A 25,205-nucleotide genomic window follows, 5' to 3' on the forward strand; every position below is an offset into this window, starting at 1 on the left:
CCACCTATGGAATGCATAATACACAAATAAACATATCTTTAAACACTTACTACACATAGGCAAACAATTAGCACCACTCATGATGATGAGAAACCCATTTGAAGTATGTCTGTGTTTTCTTATAGCAAAGCCACATTGAGCTTTCTGCCGAGTCTACTGAAGGGAATCAAACCCCTGAATTTAGCATTGTAAGCAAACAATATCAACTCCTGAGATACAACAAACTACAAAACCTTACATTGCTGCATACCATATATTCCTGACATCAGCAAAAAAATAACCAACATTTGGAAAAAACTTAACAAAATGCAACATTCTAGTAAACACAAAATTTATTCAAAAACCAGGTACAAAATTAACGTCCATCTATGTAGCAACTGACATGACTTTTGTATTAAAGAAATAATCAGAAAAATGGAAACCAGATTCAAAGAACACAAAAAATGCATCTTCACACATTTTTGAACACTGCAAATGAAAAAACTACAAAATAACCATCGAAAACACCTAGATACTAAGTAGTGAAACAAACATAAACAAATGCAAAATCAAAGAATCTCTACTCATACAATAACTAAAACCAAAACTAAATTAATACAAAGGAACATCTTTATACCTATACTAATTAATAACACTGCATATCAATTTTTTTGAAAAGTTTTGCTTCCTGAAATGTTTTTGCTGATTGTGACAGGTACCTGGTGGGTATGCACAAATATAGTTTTGGTTTTGTTTCATCACATAGGAACTCTGAGAAATAGACAGTTAACTGTTTACCAGCAATAACGTATTTAGCTGCGTTTATGTTTCTAATACGGTATTAAGTTCAACATAATTAAAAGTGTTTTGCTCCTGATTTTCATTTGTATTCAATGTCCTGTGCATCATGTTGCAGTGTCCAACAGTAGTCAACAAGCACTGACGGATTCCAGTTGCCCTGATATTGTTTTTCCATTGTAGCAATGTCCTGGTTAAACTGAAGATATCGATGAAACAGTACGTGACTGGCAAATTTGGATGTGATTTTCATGATCAGCAGCCAAAAACCTATAAGGAACGCCCAAAAGTGTTCAAGAAGCATAAACTTTGTTGTGCAGTGTAACCTGAAATCTAACTGCAATACCCCCTACAATCTTTTACCCGTTTATACTGTCGCCTGAAGGCATGTACCAAACAAAGGTTAGTTCAAACTCTTTCTTCGTCCTGAGATAGCACCACTTCACATTTTTTCAACTTAATTTTTACATTTTAAAAATTAGTTGAGTCAAACTCATTAATCTTGGTATTTGATGACATAACTTGTTAATTTCTAATTCAGAAATACTTTTAAACAGATACACTCACACTGACACATACCATAGAAAATATTTATACATATATATGTGGTAATTATGCAAGCAATTGTTGACAGTCAAGAAATTAACAGTTTTCATAACTTGCGTATTTAATTTTTAATATGCTTTCTGTTTTCGTTTAAAATGTAACTGAGTAGATATCTAATGATTTACAAAGAAAATAGTTGAAAACATAGTACTTTGTCAAATGAAACAATAAAATTTAGCAACTTTGCATAGAGGTTAAATAATGAAAGTTAAAAGTATAAACATTTTATCAAGTTACAAAAATTCCATGTAGTAAATTTGATGAAACATTGTGCATATTTCTAACTTCTTAAACTGTTTTTATCCAAAATAGAATTTATTTTCAAACTTTCATCCTTTTATGGTTCTTAAACACAACTTCCATTACATTTTAATGTGAAATAAAAACTGCTTTACTGCAAGTTTTAGAAAATAGCAAACTGACATAAATGTTAATTGAAAATCTACTTATTTATAAACTTTTTCACTTTTGAACTTCTTTTCAAGATTATTACATTGATAAAACTAAAAAGTCTCTTGTGATAGATTAATTTTCTTGTCTAACTCAAGCAACATATGTAGGTTGAAGCAGAAGTTCAATGAAAGGCAAATAATTCTGATATGAAGGAGTACAGAAAAATAGCTATCTGTGATATGGAATGAGGGGCTGTGGGTCCTGTGGAAATATCTCTGAAATCATTCAAAGTTGAGTTAATAACTGACCTTATCCTTCATAACTTATATCAGTATGCACCATACACCACAAATGTCAATGATGGTGTTGACAATAATAAATATTTTGGACCAAAATCTATCAAAATCACTCAAAATCAATAGTCATAGACACAAATGTACCCCTACTCCTTCGACATACACACATAGATTTATAGATTTAAGTAAAGACTGTTAACACAAATCTAGATTTGAAGTGGAAGGTCAGAATTTTACACAAACATTTTAAGAGTCCAGTAGGTTAAAAAGTATTAAAATAAAAGTATAATATAAAGCAGCACACAAGCATTGTACTACAAATACTCCCAATATTGTAAATGACACAGAATTCAGATGAAGAACAGTTTAACAAGGACTTAGTCACCAGAATGCCCTGGCTGCTGTCAGCTTGCACAACAAACAATTCCTTGATGAATGTTGTCCTTTACAACAGATGATAGAAATATGTAACAGTCGCTACATGTTACAAGCTCAATTATGCATAAGTGCTGTGTAGCAAGAATAGAAATCACCAATATTCATGACAAAGTTGCCATTTGTCACATATGGCAGCATTTCCAACTCTGACTGTTTATCTTCATTTATAATAAAGTTGGGAGAATGTTCACCTCATCTTAACTTATTAGTCACTGAACAGCAATTTTTAGTTTAAATTTTTTTTCCATTTGTTACGGAGAATGATGCATATTAATCAAAATTTTAAAAAGACATGACCTTGAATAGCCTTTGATATAGTCAGCATAAACCAACATTTTCTACCCCTAAAAGTTGTTTTCACATAACTTTTCATTTGTAAACTAGATGTTTGTCACTAGTCTTTTGAGCATACAAATGTTCAAATATTTTAAATGTATTAAAATACAACAAACATCTACCTGTGTACAATACCCATGTCTTCCAATTAACGTGGATTGTGGATCATCCATGTCTTTCAGTACTCTTAAACAAAACCCAAAATACAAACAATTATTGCATCAATGTCTGTATAAAAAATATAACTGCTATGTAAATGATGTGCATAGCTAACAGACATTAAAAAAAAACAACACAACCTTTAATTCTGAAATAAAGATACTCATAAGCAGTATGAGAAGAAAGTCCATTGAAACATTACACACTGAAATTTTAAAATAATCAAAAAAATCAGCTTACGTATATATATATACACATACACACACATATATATATTAAAATAAATGCTATGAATATATCACTGCTCTGGCTAGTGCATTTTACACACTAATTTGTTGAACCTTGTTTATACAAACTTTCAGACATTACGAAACATTAAGTAGTAAATATAATTCAGAAGCTTGGTAAAATACACTATATGTCCTGGAAAGTTTAACAAAATCAACAGGTACAAAACTGTGTATATCTTACTAGGATGCATTATTGTTTAAATGTTTCAACTGATATGCAAGTGTGAACATGTAACTGGAATGCATTACTGTTTAACTCTCACAACAGACTTGGTCAGTTTAACCAACCGTGAGACCTCTTTGTACTTGTTCAATGTCTTTAGAGATTTAATACTTCAAACTTTCAATGTAGTGTGTATATCATAACACAGTCTTTCAGTTAATATTACAAGTCTTTCACACACAAAATCCATGAGAATCAAAACTGTATTATAAGTGAAATTGATGTTTATCTATTCAAAACAATGTAATATAATATGTCATTTGACAGATGAAAGCCCCACATTTGTATTGGTTATAGGTAACATTTAATTAAACCTAAGAGAGAACTACTAATAAATTCTGAAACAGAGAATGTGAAAGGTAGGTGTGGCAAGATGGGTCTGATTTTCTATTTAACAGCTCTATAACCAAACAAAATTTAAAGCTATAAAAATTATGGCTTGTCTGAGCAATGATAGTTCTATAGAGAGTAACTTGTGTTGACTTTTATATTTATTGGAGGAGTAGTAGATAGAATAGAAAAGTCAAGATACCCTGAGAGAATGTGTCATGTATCACACTAGAAAAAATTCAGGATTTTTTTAAATATTGCCTTTTAGAATTAAAACTTAAAGCTTACATAGTTAAATATGGATTATTAGCTAACATTTTATGCTATGCTAATCAGTGTGAGATAAACAAAGAGCAGTTCAAATACATTTTCAGTAAAACTTTGACAGGTGCAGTAAAGTGTAACTGGGGTGAGTGTGAAATGGATGCATCAATTAAAGAAGTATGTAGATATAATACTATAAAAATAGGTAGATACACTAATGGACTTCACAGATATAGAAATGTGTAAATAAGATATACTGTTGTTGAATACAGTCAACAGATAAGAAAATGTGTACATAAAACTGCCATGTATTACTATTAATGTATGCAACAGATATAGAAGTGTGAAATATTATGGTATAGTTTTATATCCAAAAACCAAACCACAAAGCCTCATGTTTTGAGATTAACACGTTCAGTGTCACATAATATAGATTAGTATTTTGTCCATTTGTTAAACTCAAAGCTGCATAATAAATTACTTGCACTATCATTTGCACATAGTAATCCCAAATTTTCACACTAAAATTTCAATTTTCCTGCAGAATTACTGAGGAAGCACTGTATTTATTATGCCTGCTATATTAATTTACCTTTGCAAACCAACACAATTAAAAATCAGTTTATCAGAAATGTTTCTGCAATTTTCAGAAGGAAACTGCTTTATTTCTGAAAGTGGATAATGATATGATTAGCTCCAAAGTAGATCTAGCTTTGTTTCCTTACAAACTGATAACAAATGATCAAAAAAATTCTTTCATGACATAAGCAAATAAAATATATCCCATACCTGTCAATGCCTCGTGATAAAATAGCAGAAAATAGGAAAGTGATGCAACTACTTGCATTGTCAGACTGCAGCTGTAAGTTGAACAAAGATTCAAGTTTTAGAAGTAATTGTTTTAATAACTTACTATTAAAAAGAATGATAAATTTTCTCATTAGTTAGATACACTAAATTACTTTTATATAAAAATAAAACCATGAGAAACAATTTCATACTTCTGTACATATAATTCAAATATATTTTACCCATTTACTTCACAATATTAAACCTACAATTTTATTTGAACAGTTATTTTTGCTCACAGAAATATAAAACTATCAAAACAACCCCAAAATTAGTGATGGTGAAAGGTAAAACCATCAGAAAAACTGTCACATTTTTTCAAGTAAAAAAACTAAATTATTTATTCTTTTAATACATTGATTACTCCTGTGAATAACTTCAAAGATTAAAACTTTACTGACAAATAAAACTGCTGATAAGTAACTAGAACATCTAATTATACAATCACTCCATATTGTACAATTTCAGATTTAAACACAATTGAGTTTAATGGATTACACTAAAAAATTGCAATGAACAAAAATGTTGCAAGAATTTTATCACAGTTTTAAATACATATCTGTTTATTCAGATACTTTTTGTCGATTCGGTATAATTCTGTCCTTCTTTCACAGATGAACTATTTACTAAGATTGATAATTCCATAACTCACATCTTTTACACTTTATTAGTTTCGCTAATATTTGTTTTAAACAAAATATAACTTTCATTATTGTATGTTTCAGTACTGAAGTGGATAATGAAGTTTATCACTTTAAATTTACAATATTTTCACATTCAGCTAATACTCTACAAAGAGCAAAAGAAAGAAAGAAAAACGTTTTTTTCTTATTTGAAGAATAAGGAAAAATATATATTTGAAAGCAAAATTCTCAGAACTATTTCACTATTTTACAAGCATTAAATAATACAAGTTTCATTATGATTTTCACAGGCAGCATATGACAAACTGATGCTCAAGGTTTAACTTTGAAAACTGCCACTAATCTTATGATTTCTTGAAAAATATTTTATCAATACAAAAATCTTGTGTACATTTTTTATTTTAATCTTAATGAGAACAATTATCTTGCACTTCACTCACGTATTACGTCTTTATAAGGAAAAATATGTTCAGGCCACACCATGGCACTTCTATGGGGTTGATGTGGTTAATGTACTAACAGCTGCAATTTGGGTTTCTGCCTTTATGTCCTTCTTTCAGAGACTGATAAAACTATGTTTTTTTTTCAATCATAAAATTTTATTTTTACTCGAGGAACAAGATGGAATGTCATAATTTCCCACAACACACAAGTATACTTTACTGACACTACAGAAATACCTTTCTCAAACATTTATATTATTGAATTTATAAATGAGCTATATCATTATAAAATAAAAAAGGAAAATTTGCCATTCTACAAATTTGTATACTACACTTTTACACTACAATAAAATATCACATACAGCAGCATTGCTTTATAGACATTTGAATACATCATACTGAAATAATTCTGAATATGGAAATCAGTAACTCACCAAATAACCAAGTCTTTTGCAACAGAAACTATGCTGCAGAGTTATTGTTAAGGTTCACATTTATCAAACAGTACATGACTAAACATGGATTTATACTTCAAAAATTTGTTAAAATATTCCCTTTCTACTAATCTAGATAGCATGAATTTATAGGTCAGTGCAAAACAAGTATAACAACATTTTAAAGAATCTTGTACTACTGTTCTACATTATCAGAGACAGCATCATAACAGTACATTCTTTAATCAGATTACCTATAGGCTTGTGTATAGTTGGTTTGTTGAAACAAGTACTTGAAAAACCACTGTACTTACACACAAGATGGGTTATGAAAATTATGCTGTAAGGAGTGATGTTCTCTGAACATGAAAATCTTACAATCAGGCCTTTTGCAATAGAACTATTATGCATGGTTATTTTTAAGATTCACATTTGTTAAATAATATATGACTGGACATGGTGATATAGACTTATGATGTACAGAAACCTCAAATTTTTTTAATATACTCAATTTCTATAGACCTAAGTATAGTACTACATTAACAATCAATGTAAATACTGCAGAACAGTTGTCTTGGCAACTAACATAAAAAGTTCTATTTGTAAAGGATAAGTTCAAGATATAGTACAATTCTTGTTTAGCTATCTATAAAAACAACTTCCAAAATAAGCATCTAATAAAAACAAGCTGCCAATAGAGATACATAAACTGCAAAAATTTTAAGTCATAACTGTACTTCACAATATTTAATTTGTAGATAAACAAAAAACAGTATAAAATTAAAAGTACACAATAGCAAGTTTCAATTTAATTGAAGTTGAACTTCAATTAAAAAAATTAACATTCACAACAGGCTGTGTTAAAAAAATACAATATTTCTGAAGTATGAAGTCAGAAAAGAGGGGCAGTTATGTAACCTTCTCAATACAAGAAAGACTGACAGTGAATTAAAAGTAAAAATAACAAATCTATTAAAAATGCATGCGCACTAATGTGCAATGTCAAGGTAACTTCCATAAAACTTTACTTACCTCTTCTGTTCGCCCACAAAGGTAGTTTACCAAATCTTCATAATAATCAAAACTCTTTAGTAGTAGCTTCAAGTTGTAGAAAAGAAACAAGTAGAAATTTGAGTAAATATATATATATCAAGATGTAACAATAAGCTGTTATAAGCAGCTTCTGTAGATGTAATTGTTATTAGTCCATTACTACTATTTGTAATATTCTGTGCTCTGTTTGCATTCATTCACTTATAACAATTACAAATGCTAGACAGATATAAAACATTTGGTTTCAGAAATGGTATCTTTACTGATAATTTTATGATGTTTCACAGCAATTATTTTGTAAACACAATTCTGTTTGTCTTTAAAACAAATTTTAAAATTATATTGTAGAAATGAAATATTGAACACAATAAGAAAAATTACTTCTTTTCTAGAATCAAGCTCCAAAATACAAAGCACTTATGCAAACTATGAACATGTTTTTTGCCAGACTTTTAATGAAAACAAGGCCCTCTTACTCTTAAAACTTAATCTATACAACATGAATGTGTAGATACGGGGCAAAACAAGAAATATACATGTAGGGGAGTGAACAATGTTTCGACCTTCTTCTGCCATAGTTGATTTTGCTTTATGTCTAGGTGTGTGCATATAATGTTTTCTACAGTTTGTAGAGGAAACTTATTCATGTTGATGAAGTACTGTTCTATTTTGTCTAATTCGTTGTTAATTTTAAAATTACTGGATTATACATTCCTTGGGACTCAGCACAAGAAACAAAAAACTCAACATACTAAGAAACCAAATAAACACAGCCATAAAACTATTCTCACCAGACAAAAAGCAAAATCAACTAATAAAAGTAAATAAATCCCACAAACTAAAAAATCACAAAACCATATACTGCTGCATACCATACATTCCCAACATCAGCAGAAAAATAACTAACATTTCACAAAAACTAATAAAATACGACATTCCAGTTAATACTAAATTTATTCAAAAATCAGGCACAAAACTAAGGTCTATACTATGTAAAAACTACACTGACAAACACCACACCAACATTATTTATAAAATACAATGTGATAACTGCCACGACTTCTATATTGGAAAAACAAGTAGAAAAATGGAAACCAGATTCAAAGAACATAAAAAGTCACCTTCACATGTTTTCGAACACTGCAAGTCAAATAAACACAACATAACCATAGAAAACACCCAAATACTAAATAAAGAAACAAACATAAACAAATGCAAAATTAAAGCCTTACTTTTGCAACAACTCAAGCCCAAAATAAACCAATATAAAGAAACACCTTTACACCGATATTAATAAATATAATAAAACATCTAAGCACGCCTTCTACATTCCTATACTCCAGTGGTGCATAAAGTCCAGCCCACGGGCCATATCTGGCCCACAACGAGTTACCGAGTGGCCCACGATGTCCAACGGGAAAGCCAAACATAGAGAGCTTGCGCATTTAGAGTTCGCACCTGTGTGAAGATTAAGCGTTATAGTAGAATAAGCATTAGATTAGATACTGGATGGTTCCATATTTGCGTCGAGCAATAAAGAAAATTTAATAAGCAAATCTCGTTAATGCATAGGCATTTAATCACTGGCGCAATGACGTAATATTTCCGTAATTATGAAATCTCACACATTCCTTTGAGATTTACTTATGAGCCCTATTTTGATATTATTTCATAACAAAAATAGCAGCTAATCATAAAAGAAAAGTTGACGATGAAAACCGGCAGTTTCATGATGATTGGACTGCTCAATATTGTTTTGTTCAAGAACAGAAGAATGTGATTTGTCTGCTGTGCCATTTGACAGTAGCAGTGGCGAAGGTATCCAATATAAAGCGTCATTATGAGTCGAAGCATAAAGATTCCCACAACGTTGTCGGTGATGAACGAACAGCTCGAATTGAATTTCTGTGCTGAATCACCAGAAAAACGTTTTCTCAAAGCAGTCAGCAGATTTAGGTGCAACATGTGAGGTCAGTTACGATATTTCGTTGATGATAGCAAAATCTGGCCGACCGTTCACTGATGGTGATTTTGTCAAGCAATATATGATTACTGCATTGGTAAAGTTGTGTCTGGAAGCAGTTCGCAAGCTACAGACAGTGGCTTTGAATCGTATGACAGTTCAACGAAGAATTTCATACCTCTCAGCAGACGTGAAAAGGTAGCTTACAAATAAAGCAGCCAACTTTGTCTACTTCTCTTTGGCAGCGGACGAGTCGACTGACATCAGTTCAACAGCACAGCTACTATTTTTTGTTCGTGGTGTGTCATTATTGTTTGATATCACAGAGGAACTAATCGGCATGGGTTCCTTGAAGGGTCAAAAAACTGGGTCTGCTCTATTTCAGGAGACAGTACGACTGTGTAGTAGTGTTTCATTGGATTTCACAAAACTGGTAAGCGTGACAAGTGATGGAGCACCAGCCATAACCGGATAAAGTAGCAGGCTGGTAGCACTGTTGATGAAGCATCGAGGAAAGCAAAACAGACAGCTGGTGAAGTTGCACTGCATTATTCACCAACAGAACCTGTGCAGTAAAGAACTTGGTTTTCAGACACTGATGGCATTAGTGATGAAAACCATTAACGTCATCAAATCACGAAGGCTCAATCACTGTCAATTTTGAAGTCTTTTTGAAGAAACTGATTCAGACTATGGTGACCTTGTGTATCATTGTGAAGTACGCAGGCTGAGTCGAGGGAAGATGCTCAGAAGATTCTGGGAGTTGATTGATGGGGTGATAGAATTCCTCAGAAGCAAGAACAAAGACACAGAAGTGATTTCCATGACTGATCCAGCATGGCTAGCTGATTTGACCTTTCTGGTCGACATGACACAACACTTGAATGATCAGAATTTGATCAAGGCAAAAATCAGCTTGTTTGTCAGCTTGCAAATCACGTCTCAGCTTTCAGGACAAACTTGCAGTTGTTCCAGTAGCAAGCAGCATCATACAACTTCATGCACTTTCCCACTTTACAGTCACAGCTACAGAAAAATCAGAACATTGTCACACAAGTTTATGTTGGGAACCTTGATTCAATCCTTCAACTCATGGTTTCATGACTTTGACCAATGCAGATTGTTGATGAAACTTTTTGCTGATCTGTTCAGTGTATCAGTGGATGACTTGTCAGCAGAATATCAACTTGAACTTACTAATCTCCAGGCATAAGATGAACTGGGTGCTATTTACCAAGAAAACAGTTTTGCTTGACTTCTACAAAACATGGCCTGATACATTTGATAATCTGAAAGAGAACGCACTTGTCCATACCAGCATGTTTAGCAGCACGTACTGCTGCGAACAGGCTTTCTCGCATATGAAACTGAACAAAAACAAGACTCGCAATCAGCTGACTGATGATCATCTGAAAGCAGTCTTGTGTCTTTCAACGTCAAACATCAAGCCGGACATTTCTAAGCTCGTAGATGACATGCAGCACCATCCATCACACTGACTTTGTGACAGTTGACGTATCATAACAGTTCTTAGAAGAATGTGCAAACACTTTGATGTAATCATTATTTGTGTCTTCTTAAATGTGAAGTCCATCTTGTGTGAAACTGTGGGACGATTTTAATCTTCACGTTTTTGTGGTCCCCAATGGTTACGAGAAGTCTGTTTGTGGCCCCTGACTCAAAACGTTTATGCACCACTACTATACTCAGTTACATGTGGTCAGCTATCGGTCAGTTACCTCTTCCTTTCTTTGTGAACCTGATGATGACCGAGGAAGATCGAAACGTTGTTCGTTCCTCTATGTAAAACTTTCTCAATCCAAACCAGACATTTTTAAAAATATATTTCTCTACAAGTCAGTTTTCTTGTCATCATTGAGTGCAAAACAAGCAAAATAACTTTTAAGTCTTGTACTGTTCTTCTACATTATCAGAAACACCATCATAATTCCTTTAAAATAACTAGCTATTAGACACAATATTAAAAACCTAACTGGGACATTCAAGAATGAATTGGTAATGAGCAAGACGTATAGAGGGTAAACATTAGTTATTTTCAGTGGCATTAATGTTTATTTATAGTAAGTCACCCTGACAACATGTAATTATTTTGGCTGAATTAGAAAGTGTATATTTCACACTGTCATGTACAAAAACACAAAATAACAACAGGAAAGACAAGGGTATCAAACAAAAAATTGTAAAAGAAAGTAAAGAATTTGAAAAATTACTTCAGAGTAACCTAGAAACTACATGCAAAATGGAATACAACATTTGTACAATAAAGTTGGTTGGTTTGGTGTTTTATGGCACATAGCAACTAGGCTATCTGCACCAAACACATGGTAAAAAATTAAAGTAAAATTATTAAAATTAATTAAAGGAAATTAAGGTAAAACAAGGCAAAGTTTAATTTTTGAACTGAAAACATAAATAGCATTAAATCCAATTTTTACATTTAGTAGAGCAGTTAGAGAAAAAACTACAGTAATACAAGTTGTAATAAACTTTCTGTCGCATAATTGTAATGATCACAACTTGCCAGGATGACTAATAAGTAATTTTAAAAACCACCTTTAATCACCTGAAGTTGGCCTTTCCAGACCTGATTGAGTTATTTGACATTATAGACATTTTTAGAAAGTAAAGTAATACAAGTTTTAGAAGACTTGTAAAATTTTAATTATTATAACTTGCCAGGATGACTAACAGGTTGTTCAAACAACAGCATTTGTCACCTAAAGTTGGCCTTTCCAGTACTAGATATACTTTGATTCTTAAAAGTGAATCATATTAAAAAAAGTCTAATGTATAAATTATACAACTTAAATAGTATAAAAAGATTAATGGCCTTTAAAAAACTAAAAACATTTCCAAGGTAGACAGTGTTACCATTGCCAATAACACTGTCTAAGCTTTATGGATGAACCTTGGGACAAAATGTGTTTAAAATGGTGCCATTGTTGAGAGTCGTAATAACGGCAAGACAGTAAAATGTGGCTTATTATGACCTAAGTGTTACACAGACAACATATTGCTGTATCAGTCACAGACAAAATAAAACAGTGAGTTAAAAAACTGTGACCAATGCGTAGTCTAGTTAGAACAACTTCCTCTTTCCAATCCTTACGGAAGCAAGATGACCAAAGTCCAATAGAGAGTTTTATTTGGAAAAGCTTGGTTTCACATCGCTCACTCCAAGTCGATTGCCAACTGGCACCCAGCCGAGCCTTGAATACAGGATCATAATCCCTTTATAGAACAGGCACAGTAGTGATAGTGCCAGAGCAGACAGATTTAGCTGCAATGTTGGTGAATCCATTCCTGCAAACACCAACGTGGCCTGGTATCCAGAAAAACTGGATAAAAGTAGATGTTAAAGAGAAACGGGCCAGTCGGTTTTGAATATCAGCGAGAACAGGGTAAGAGGGTAAGAATTAATGTGAAGCAATTCCAGGGACAGTAGAGAACTAAGCAAGCCAGTATAAATAGTGCAATTTAAGTACTGCTTAGCTTATATGTGATCCAGGGCAAGAGAAATGGCATACAGTTCAGCAGTGAACATAGAAGCTGTAGAGGAGATAATAAAGTATTATAAAAGTATGGCTTATTAAAATACAAATAATAATCTCAATATAATAAATTCTAAAAGTAATGAGATATCTCAGATGAAAATACAAGAGAAATGATTTGATATGCTTAGCATATGAAAGAAAATAAACTAGTTGTTAACAGACCAACAATTAATTAAAGATGGAACAACAAAATCGAGATAATCCAACTGTTATAAAGGGTACTCAAAGTAGCTGTTATAATACTATTTCATTTTGTAATAAAAGTAAGTCAGTATTAAATTATTTTTTTTTATAATTTATATGGTTCATTACATTCAGGTATTAGGTTTGGCTGGATTACAACTGCACAATTGGCACCAATTACAATATTAAATTTAGTTTTTTTACAATCAGATGTGTATTAAAGAGGAAAATTATTACAGGGACAACTTATATGATCTTGTTTTTTCATTTCCACAAAATTAAAACTTCACAATCAATTTCTCACTCTTTGAAGAAGTCAAGTAATGAAAGAAACAATTTTACATGTGTGAAAATACATGACAAACTCTTATATTTCTTAAACTGTAATCAGGTGTTAGTTTATTGATTTAATTCCTTGTGTAATGCTAAACATTACAGTGTGATGTTAAATTAACACAATTCTTTTAAAAAATACCTTCTCTATAATTCCATCAGTTTTTAGTTTTCCACAGGTATCTAAAACTGTTCTCCCCGACAACCTAAAGGAAATAAATATGGTATAATAAATTATTTTTCAATCACACCTGAAAAACTCAAAATGAAAATATAAAAATATAAGCTTAATATATGTTAAGTCTTACTCTGATAAATGTAACATAATTTTACTGAAATTTTAACCTAGCAATTAATTAGTAATCAGATCTTGGCTAATCACAAATTTTAATTTCTCAACTTCAAAAGTATGAAAATAAATGAACTTAAAATATTTTCATACCATGAGTAAAAAGAAGGGGTAATTTATATGATGATAACTTTTAATGTGTTACAAAAAACATTTAAGTAAATTTCATACACTCTCAATCACATTACATGTTTGTAGCTGGTATTAGAATTTATCATCAAGTAAACTTACTGCTGTGGTTATGAAATGGCATAAAATATGAAGAATAACATTTGGAAATATTTTCACCTGATGAAATTTATAAGATATTATGATTGTTAGCTGTACAAACAAATATACTGTGAATGACATGTTATGAAGCTACACTATGTAATCACAGCTACTTTATTAAACTGTATAAAAATCTTACCCAGCATTGTCACTATTATTAAAGAAAATGATTACAAGGTGGAAGATGAATTTGACAACAAAAATGATTCTAATGCTTCAGTTTACATAATTTTTTTAACCAAAAAATAAAGTCCAACACCAAAATGTAAAAAACTAGGTAATACATTTTCAAGTATGAGTAGAATACCACCTTGCTTCACTGCAAGCGTGTTTGGACTTAAAAATATTGAATTCACATTTATGCTACTTTTACAAAGTGTAAAAAAAAAGTACACTGGTAAAGTTTGAACTTGGTGAACAACATTTGATATTTTTGTGTCACAGAGTAAAATAAAACTGTCCATCAGTTAATTTCACATTCAGTGATATTACCAAAATCTTTAAGTAACACACACTTTTACTAAAAACCAGATACACTACAAAACATTAATTCAACTCATGTAACAAAACCATAACCACAACCAATTTAGAAACATATTAATGTGAGCTTATCTTGCTCTATATTCAAAAACAAAAGATTAGGAGATTACAAGTACTAGATTTTGCAGAAAAGTTAAAATGTAACAAACACTCATTCAAAGCCAGATAGAATACAAATAACAGTACAATCAAGATTAATATTAACAAATATTCATAAATTAATATTATTTTCAAACAAACACTTGGCATAACACTTACCTTCCCTCACACTACAGCTATTACTCTACTGCAATGGCTTCTTCCTTTGCCTATCTAAGCAATAGTTCAATTTGTTTTTACTTGCTCCAATCTTTTATACACCACTTAACAGCCCTTGGCAATATTTGTTTTGTGACACTCTTCACCTACAACAATGTACCCTGTATCCTGCTATTGTATATAAGCACCTTGCTCAGAAAATGCCATCACTTTTTCAAGACTGATTCAATCTGCATTTTCTAACACTGGCTCTTAGTTGGGAGGAAAGATCAGAGTATGAAAGGAGGCAAGAATTACTAGAAATACATTTTCAGTTTAGGAAAATGTTAACTTACGAAATATACCTTCTCTCAGATTACAGCTAGAACCCCACATTAAGAAAGTGGAAGGGCTTGTGAGGGCATTATCCATACAGAAAGCATCTGCATAGATCATGGATGTATCAAAAGCAGATTAGCACCCTAGCAGAACTAGTTCATACATTTCTGTTTTAAGATGATCACAGTAACAGTTTTGTTACTTGCTTTGAGCTTATATCTTTAAAATTGCAGTTTATACTTTACTTTCAGACTTGTTGTTAAATGTATGAAGCTTATTGTACTAAAAGTTTTAATACATACTCCAAAAGCATAATGCTTTGTGATTTAAAAGTAATAAAATAACTTCCCACTTTTTAACTGTTATTGCAGCTTAAAATATGTACGACAGTTAATTACAAGCATGTAAGTCAAAAATATCTTTGGTGTACTATATGAGGACTAAAATATTGTACACTACAGAAAATCTAGAAAAAATGCAGAAGTATACTAAAACCCAGAAATATAACTATATAAAAGTTTAAGTGAAAGGCAATTCCAAATTTTATGTCTAAGAGATCATAAACAACTATTCACACAGTTTTGTAATAATACTGTATTTGAAACAATTTAATAACTAAATGAATAGTTTATAGTATAAGTTAAAATAGCAATGTTATGACCAGCAACTGCTCTCCTAAATTAGATGTAAAATGAGCTACAATTTGCAATATTGGTTCAAACATCATTGTGATTACTTAACAAATACTTCACAGACAATAATTGGATAATACTTCAATAAACTGATACATGATTGAGACAGGGATATAAACAGGAACTTTTTCATTTATCAGTTAAATACATAACCAATGAGCAACATACTTGTACATGTGCTTTTAATAAAATCTGGTAAAAGTCAGCTAAGTCTAGTTCATAGCCAGAGACCAATAAGTTTCAGAATATTATACTCACACAGCAACAACAGCTCTTTTCTTTTCTCCAGCTTTCCATAATATTGAAGCTATGGCCAAGGCTAATGCATGATTTCTTTCACGTTTACTTGGTCGTAGTCTGAATGACAAAAATGAAACAGGATTAGTAACTGTTTGATTTTAAAAGACTTTTACTATACCATAGAACCTAAAACATTTCATATTAGATAACTTTTAACTGATCTAATATAGATGTCCAGTAAGAACAGTGTTTTTGTCATGACTGAAACTAATTTCATTCAATTATAACTAATAATGGAAATAGCTTTACTTAAGTATATTTTCCTAAACATTTGTGTAGTTGATCTATGTACGACAGTCTTTGCATAAAGGAAATCCACCAATTAACACATGAAAGAAAATGAACAATGCCCATTATTTGCTCAATCTTAACTCTGAATAAACTGAAAAAAAACACACAAATTTATAGAGAAAAATATTAAAAATGAGAAAAACATCCTTTGGCATTGCAACACTATATTTAACCAATCATGTTTTCATGGACTCAAACAAACTGGCTGACCTTGTATTTGTGAAATTACACATACTGAATTCTGAATTTATTATGTGTATTCAGAAATTATGGAAAACTTTTAGTAAACATACAGGCCTGTTCTACACACAAAAACAAAATATTTTTAAACAAATCTTTAAATAAATATTTGCATGTGAATTTCCATAGCCTTTATAAAGTGACTGCATCTGAGCAAAAAAGGATTTTCTTTTGCTAAGAATAAAAATACTTCTTTTCATCTGCATAACCCTTAGAGCCTATTAAATGAATAACAAGTTTTTTTTAAAAATCTATTTTGGTTTAATTACATGATTTTATTACTGTACTTTGTACCTAATAAAGCAGTATTCCTTGCTTCAAAAGCAACAAACCACAATGAGAGTATATCAAGTGTTCCTTGAACTGTTAACACAGACACAATGTTATGGCTGAGTGTAATGTTCAGGGAGCACTCAATTTTTTGAAATTTTAAATATCTTTTTTTCCTGAAGTTTAATTAAACTATTCTAAGAAGGTTTTAAAGTCTTTAAAAAAATAAAATATATTCATAAAAATAAGAATTTATAGTACTTAGACCATAATTTACTTATTTTGCACTGAAATAAATATTTTAGAAATTTTTCCATAAGTCCTGTTGAGTGTCAAAAATGTGTGTTTAAAAAAGAATTTGTGTAGCATTCCAGTAAGCATTTTGTAACACCAAATATAACAGTTACTTAGATAGACTGTCCCAAAACTACAGAAATTTATCTGGCTCTTTAATTAATATATAAATAAGTTTAAAAAGTTTCTTTAACATTCAGAGCATCAAGATATAATGAACCCATATTAAGCACTTCCAATAATTAACAGTTTATGGTACAAGAACTACAGAACAACTTGAAATATTTATGTAGAAGAGAATTTTCTCTTTCTGCTACTTATAAGTCCATCAACCAAGTAAAGCTTTTCAATAAACACTCTCTAGAGTTACTGAGAGAGTGGAGTGGTTTTGATGTTAGAAAATTCTGAAGTGAAAAATTAAAAATCAGATTATTATCTGAGAGGAAAGTGATGATTCAGATTCTAATATTTTGGACTCACTACTAAATACCTCCAGGGGGAACCAACACAGTAAAAAAAACAAAAAACAACCTAAAGTGGAGATGCTATGCAGATCATATGCTTTGCTTATGAAATTTACAAAAAACAGATGCTAGACTTTTGCTGCTGCAACTTAATGTTTTTCATGGAGGTATTATTTAATTTCATATATTTCAATTTTACATTTCATTGTAATTTGCTACAGTTATTGTTTAGGTAAAGAAAATATGAAATAAAATATATTAGAAAAAAAACCTTTTGCTGCTCATTTAAGAGATCTTAAGTTTTATGCAAATGAAGTCTGAAAACTTTTAAGATGGAAAAAGATTTCATTCTTAACATGAAATTCACCTTTCACTCAGTCTAGCTCATTAAAGGTTTCATAAGTATATTGAGAAATCTTTAATAAAAATACTTTGCTCAGGTTATTAGGTTGATAGTGTGTGTATTCTGAACCCATTTTAACAAAAAATATAACATATATATGCTTTTGTTACTAAGCAATATAACATAAAAACCATTATAGGAACTCTATTACCAAAATGCACTGGCTTTTCTCTATTAGAAGTTGTTGTACAAGGAACCACTTCTTCTCTATGTGGTTTTATGCTAACTTGCCTCATTAAAAACAATGCACACATGTAGATAAGGTAAGCAGTAATACCCAGGTGTACACCCACAGAGATCACTTATGATGGGTGCAAAACTGTAGTTTTCTAAATTCTTTCCTTATGAAGATATGGCAGTCACACCTACACTGACACAGTATGATTCTCTGTGATTTCTATTTGAAATGTAAGAAACCATTCTTTTCTCCACAGCTTTTCACCAGCTTGCATTATTAAAAGAATGCACATGAATAAATATAATTCCCAGATGAAGACCTTCTGAATCCACTTAGTAAGGGTGCAAAACTTCATATTTCTAGATTCCTCCCCTCTTGGAGTAAAGTAGGTCACATTTATTTTCTACATAGTTTTTTGCATAAAAAAAATATATGAGCACATAAATAATATTAGCCAGGTGCAAATCCTCAGGGTCCACTTAGTATTGATACAAAATTTCAGGTTTAAAGGTTCTTTTCTCTTGGAGCAAAGATGGTCACACATAACACACAGGCTCAACATTTTCTTATTATAGATAATGAGAACACTCATTAACTTCTATAGTCTATGATTGTAGAATATCACACCATGAACCCTTCTATAATTTAATACTGTGACGTACCATCATTTTGATTCTTATTCTTATCTCTGTCTAGTATAGATATAAAGAAAGTTTTCTTTCCATCCCAGCAGAGTATGGTCATACAAGAAACTTGGAAGTCAGCCAATTCAGTTTAAATTGATAACTGTGTATAAAAAATTTTTCTGCTTGCATTAACTTACAAAGTTTGGTTTAGTCTCTTCCAGGAGCCTGCAGTATACTGAGATAATTGACACTTTTCTATTGAAAAATCATAATACTGGATGCTACAAAAAAAATTAACAAACTACATTTTTTTGCTTTAACATTGTTAATTGCAGAGCTTATTTTGAATGTTATTTTTCTGAAAGCTCTCTCTAAGTAGAGTTTCTAAACCATAATCACAGAGAGAAACTTTCTAAGACAACATTTATGGAGGAAAGAATGATGGAGATGATGTAAAGTAGCTTGAAAATATAGCAAGGAGTAAGATAGATTTTCATAACAATGTGGAACTTCTGCCAGATATAAAGTGAAATACATAAAGTTTATTTATCCATCATGGGACCAAGTGGCTTAGGAGCCAATGAGAGAAAATGAGGAAACCATTGTTGCTAATGCATAACCTCTAATAGTTATCTTCCTTGCACAGAAGTGCAGGGCAGTATAAGTGTCTGTTGATGGTGATAATCAGTCAGACCTATTCAGAGTCAGTAAAGTAGTCTATGAAACTTAAGAGTAGGTATTGATTTCAGAAATCTATAAAAATATGTAAATATTGATGAAGTTATTACTTGTAATGAATGGTTTTAAAGACAGGCAGTACAACTTCATATCATGAACTTGATAACATAAGCATCTGGACAAATATCTCTTAGAATGGTGTTCTGGGACATCAATTTAAGTAGACTTGAAATATAAACCACAAAGAAAGCACATGGAAGTTGATGTAAAAGGAGTTCATGACCACACAGTTGGCAAAACAACCTGTCATCTGACCCTATAAATATTGCAATAATCATGTAGGTATTTTCATAACCTTTAAAATAAATTATTTTCAATAATATCCTAGATTTTCTAAAGTTGCATAAGCATGTGCATGATATACTGATATTAAAGACTTCTCATAATCCTAATTAATACTATATTAGCTTGTGGTGGGGTTATAAAAGGTAATAAAAACTTGGAAGTATATAGTCTTCAGATTATGTTACTAAAAACATATACTTCAAATTACAGTGTTATACATAAAGATACTCAAACAAGGAAACTATAACTTGATAGACAATCATTTTCTATATTTATTATTAAAATAATATTTGATTTAACCTGTCATCAAATATAATGAATCATATGATTATAACATGAAAAGATAACATATAGTAACTAACCAAGACAATGTTAAAGTATATCAATAACTCACTCACTTATGGAGCACTATTTGCATACACATGCAGCTTTCTGCCTCATTTTCTGACACCATTTTCAAATTTTGTCATAAGAAACTGATCACAGCCTCACACTAAATTAGAAATCCAAAGTTTGTTTATATTTTATAACTTATTAACAGTTTATGGTTATTTTCCACAAGGAAGCTGCACAACTATATGCAATGATTAAAGCAAATGTGGAAACAGAAATGTGAACATAACTCTATGGAGTATTTATCTTGGATCTGGAAGCCAATAATAATGGAATTGAAGTAACTTTGTCCCATACATGCAATGGTATTAATGACATAATTATGTATGTGAGCCATATGCTAACTATACCTAAACACCTGTACAGAATTGTTTGCAATTGTAGTATTGTCAAACATTACTGCTACTGTATGTATGATGGGATGTTCACCACACAAATGGACATGTCTTACATTTCACAGCATTGTTGCAATAGTAAAACTCCATGGAACAAAAATTCCAGTACCAGTAGTGGAGAAAGAGTATTTTTTAAACCATTGTAATCATATATGTTCTATCGAATGTTCAGACCCTTGACAACAACAATGATGAAAACTAAATACACAGTGACAATTCTGGTTTTGAAAGAACACCACAAATAACCAGTCAAAAGCTTTGGGAAAAACAGCTCAATGACCCAGACATAGTTTAGGTGCTACTTGCCATGTAATAAGGATGTGAAATTTTTAGTAAAAAACTTCTTTTAGGAACGAAATAATAGCAAAAATCTACTTGCTCCCTCTGTCTTCCACAAAACATGTACAAAAAGTAAAGTACAACTTTAAGGATTTTGCAAACACAATCAATACAATATCATCTGAAGTTCACAACTGTATTAAATGTACATCATTTTTAATATATGAGCTCTTCACATATTCATTCACTCATGAATTAGATGTTTTCTAATGTTTAATCTTTAATATCTTACAATGTAGCACTTAAAATAACAATGCATGAAATGATAGAAATTATGACTTACATTTAAGTTACCATGAACTAAATTGGTATTTAATGTATGTACGTAAAACATTTTAATTTTTGTAATTTGTATTATTATATAATCTTTCCAGACCTTGCAGTCAATCTTATTTCAGCTCCTCCTTTAAACAAAAGTATAATAATACTGTTGCATTAAGTTTGGTGACAAAAGTGCCAAACTGGACAATTACAACTCAGAGCAGGAAGAAGACTGTGACAGTATATTGTAGAAAAATTAAGAAAACAAAATTAGAAAGACGGTCAGTCTCCTCCCTTAAATCAACAGAGGTGTCTGCATAGACCTTCTAACTGGGATTAACTGTTTAACCAGCAGTTATAGTGCACATGCTTGGATATAGCATTGGATTGTGTCTAAGACAAGTAAAAAAACAAATTACTTGAGTGATTTGTTTCTAATTTCTCAGTGTTGAAACAACAAATAGGCTTGGATTGTGTATATTTTAAACAAACCACTAAGATATAGAGCAAGAGAAGCTTATTACAATATAAATTGTAAAAGGAAATATTTAAAAAGAACTCTTAATCTCACCTAATATAAGAAATGTGACAATTCACACAATTTTCTTTTCATTGGCTGAATATAGTAAAACTTTCATTTTATTCACAGTTAGCCTCAGTTCTTGTATCTTACCTGATGATGACAGGTAAATGTGGGAAAAAGTTGCAAATAAAATACACATACAAACCACCAATCTTAAAGTCTTTCAACAATATACATACCACATGACATGAGCTCTGACAATTTAGTCAAATTGTCAAATTTCGGATGTGGAGGACTGAAACAAAACAAGTTTTTAGATTTTATATATAAATATCATAAATTACTATATCAACACGACAAAACTCCATCATAATTTATCATGCTTGTAACTAAGCTGTATTTGTATCTAAAATTATATGATTTTTTGTAATTTGCCACAAAAAGTTTCCCACACAAATATTTTGAAGAGACTGCAAAAACCACCAGGAGGACATTTTGTACTTTCATTTGGTTACACCCACATCCAAGGGCATCGATTTTTTTACACCCAATGGGGGGAGGTGGATGATTTGTGCAACCACTTATGTGGACTGTTCAATTTGCAAATTGGAAATCCCTGATTATGTGAACCTGAGAGCTGTAAACATGCAGTCACAGAGTAATCTTGTTGCCATGATACTTGGATGTATACTTAGGCCCACTGACTGATACTTACGAAGTTACGAACCATATCTCAGATCGAAAAGCTTAAAAGCACACCTATATTAAAGATGTACATTTCGGCTACTGAAAAAGCCTACATCTTAGCCTAATTATGTGATTCTATTGGTAAGAACACGAGAATCACAAGAACAAACACAATTTGTAGGCCTGTGATGCAATAAAACAATTAAACAGACCAAACTGTAGGGGGGGAGGATGATGGTATGCACCATACCCTCCACCTAAAATGAAGGGGGGGATGTAAATCCTCCATCCCCCAAGGATCTATGCTCCTGCCCACATCACTGGGTGAAATAGGTGTACATAAGCAAGGATTTTCAAAAACATGGAAGTGGTGGGTGGAACCAGCATGGTTGATATAACAAATGTATTAGTATCTCAGAATATAGTAAAGATAGGATATTCTTATCTTACAACTTGTGAAAACTGGAAATTTGATTTCCTAATATATAAAAAAAATTACAGACTTTGTATTTGGGTATCACAAACATCTAAATTTGAAACAATGCTGAATTCAACATGTCATGTGACAAGAATTTGCATTTAGGATTTTTTTTTTTAATATTTACATTTAAATTAAAAATAAACTAACGTATGATACCAAAATTTGAATTATAATCTACAACTTGATACCAAACTTGTTAATGTACATTCATAAAATAGTAGTTCAATAAAATTTTTAATACAACTCCACAAATGCAATGACATGACCTTTGATTCATTGCCATAGATAGACCTGTGTCAGTATGGTTAAAATAACACCAGTTGTGTATATGTAATCTCAACAATACATATGTTTACTACAACCTAATAACAGCTATTTTAAAATTGACAAGCAGTTATTATCACTTGGTAGATATAACTGCCTGTAGTATTGTTGGATGCTTTATCTAATAATAACAGTTTTTTTCTGAGCTATATATGTTATAGTTAGAGAGAGACAAATTGTTTTTAGGTCTTACCTTTATATATTAGTTACTTATACATTACCAATGTTTTAAAATGTACAATTCCAAGGTTTAAATATTTTTTTGCTTTTCACCATACTTTGCATCAGTTTTCCAGACATAATATCTGCACAAAGGTAAGATAGTTTTGCTAAAGGCATGTGCATATTTGCTGAAGATTCTATAATCATATCCTGAGGGCACTATTGTCTTGTGTCAAGATGAATAACAAAAGCTAAAGGTCAGAATCTTTTTTTTGAGTGAAAAAAATACTATAAAAACTGGATAGCACAGCCACATGTAAAATTTTCAGCTATTTCAAAATCAGTTTTACATTTTTGCATGACCCAAGTATGAGTGAATATAAAAAAAGGCCAGAACCTTGTAAAGTAAATAAATACACAGAGTAAGGAAGCTGCAAAAGCTGTGAAATGTGGTTACATTGTGATCCTACAGCTATATGTATAGTAAAACATTGCCATCTTATTCCCTAGCATATGTGGAGTAGTGTAAAAGATTCAAAAACCAATATATATAAAAAAAAAAAAGAGACTGAAGAGGCAGAGAACAATGTTCTTATGGAAATGTGTGCTGAAGAGAGTGGTACAAGGTTTGAAAACTGAGATCAAAGGCATACTAGAAGAGAACTAAAAACATGTTTATTTTCAATCATTATGCATTAAAATTGATTAATAATATTCTCAGAACTATAATAACTCTAATGTTTGCTAAAATCAAAGCATTGTGAAATCTCTCCTTTGATAGTCTGGGAAGTTGAGAAGCAACCAATCAGTTTTTGCTTATTTTTCTGCAACCAGAAAGGATGTTTAAATTCTGAAAATTACTCTTGCCTTTTAGACCATTATGAATTTATCGCACACATTTTTGCATTGTGCTTTCATTTTAAGGTTAAAAATACTAGAAATAAGTGACCTTATAACATCATTTTTTTTTCAAATTGGGTACTCAACATTTCTCTTTACAGTTTCTTCAGGAGCTTTTCACTAAAACATAAATCTTAACTCTTTCCAATAATTGCACCTTTCTGGGAAGCTTTGGAATGTTTGGGAGTTGAAGTTGAGGAAGAAAGATTTCCTAATTTGTTTGCAAAACAAGGTAGATTGTACACTGTTGTCATTGTTAATACTAAAGTTAGTGTCAAGAAAATCTATGCTCCTCTTCTCATTTGAGTGATTCAGAGTTAAATAAATGTTGGACTCTGTACAATTTAGAAAGTCTAAACATCTGATTACAGAAGGAAAACTGTGGTTTCATAGTCCAAACAACTATGCAAATATGTGGCTCACATTACCCTACTGAGTTATGTAAGTCATTGGCTGTTTGCAAGTGTACCTTGTGCAAAAGTTTCTTCTTTATTTTACCAATTATAACCTGACAACTTTCTAATTTTTACATTTTAGTTACTTTTATAACAACAAATAAAAAATACAGATTAAAAAAAGGTATATAGTACTTTGGTTCCCCAGTCCAAACAAATCATTGATAACCCAACTCTGAT

General features: G+C 31.2%; 1 protein-coding gene across 4 annotated transcripts in view; it reads right to left on the minus strand.

Annotated features, from left to right (window-relative positions):
• LOC143233798 (putative ubiquitin carboxyl-terminal hydrolase MINDY-4) overlaps window positions 1-25,205 on the minus strand; it is a 127,294-nt gene that overhangs the window by 27,813 nt on the left and 74,276 nt on the right. For all 4 annotated transcript variants that reach the window (XM_076470480.1, XM_076470483.1, XM_076470482.1 and 1 more), the window contains 5 exons: window positions 16,275-16,373; window positions 13,732-13,795; window positions 7,515-7,580; window positions 4,902-4,972; window positions 2,969-3,032 (listed from right to left, as the gene is read on the minus strand). In XM_076470480.1, coding sequence (XP_076326595.1) covers window positions 2,969-3,032; window positions 4,902-4,972; window positions 7,515-7,580; window positions 13,732-13,795; window positions 16,275-16,373 — 364 coding nt within the window. The remainder of the gene's footprint in view (window positions 1-2,968; window positions 3,033-4,901; window positions 4,973-7,514; window positions 7,581-13,731; window positions 13,796-16,274; window positions 16,374-25,205) is intronic.

The sequence above is a fragment of the Tachypleus tridentatus genome, chromosome 12 (genome assembly GCF_004210375.1).
Source record: "Tachypleus tridentatus isolate NWPU-2018 chromosome 12, ASM421037v1, whole genome shotgun sequence".
NCBI lineage: Eukaryota > Metazoa > Arthropoda > Merostomata > Xiphosura > Limulidae > Tachypleus > Tachypleus tridentatus.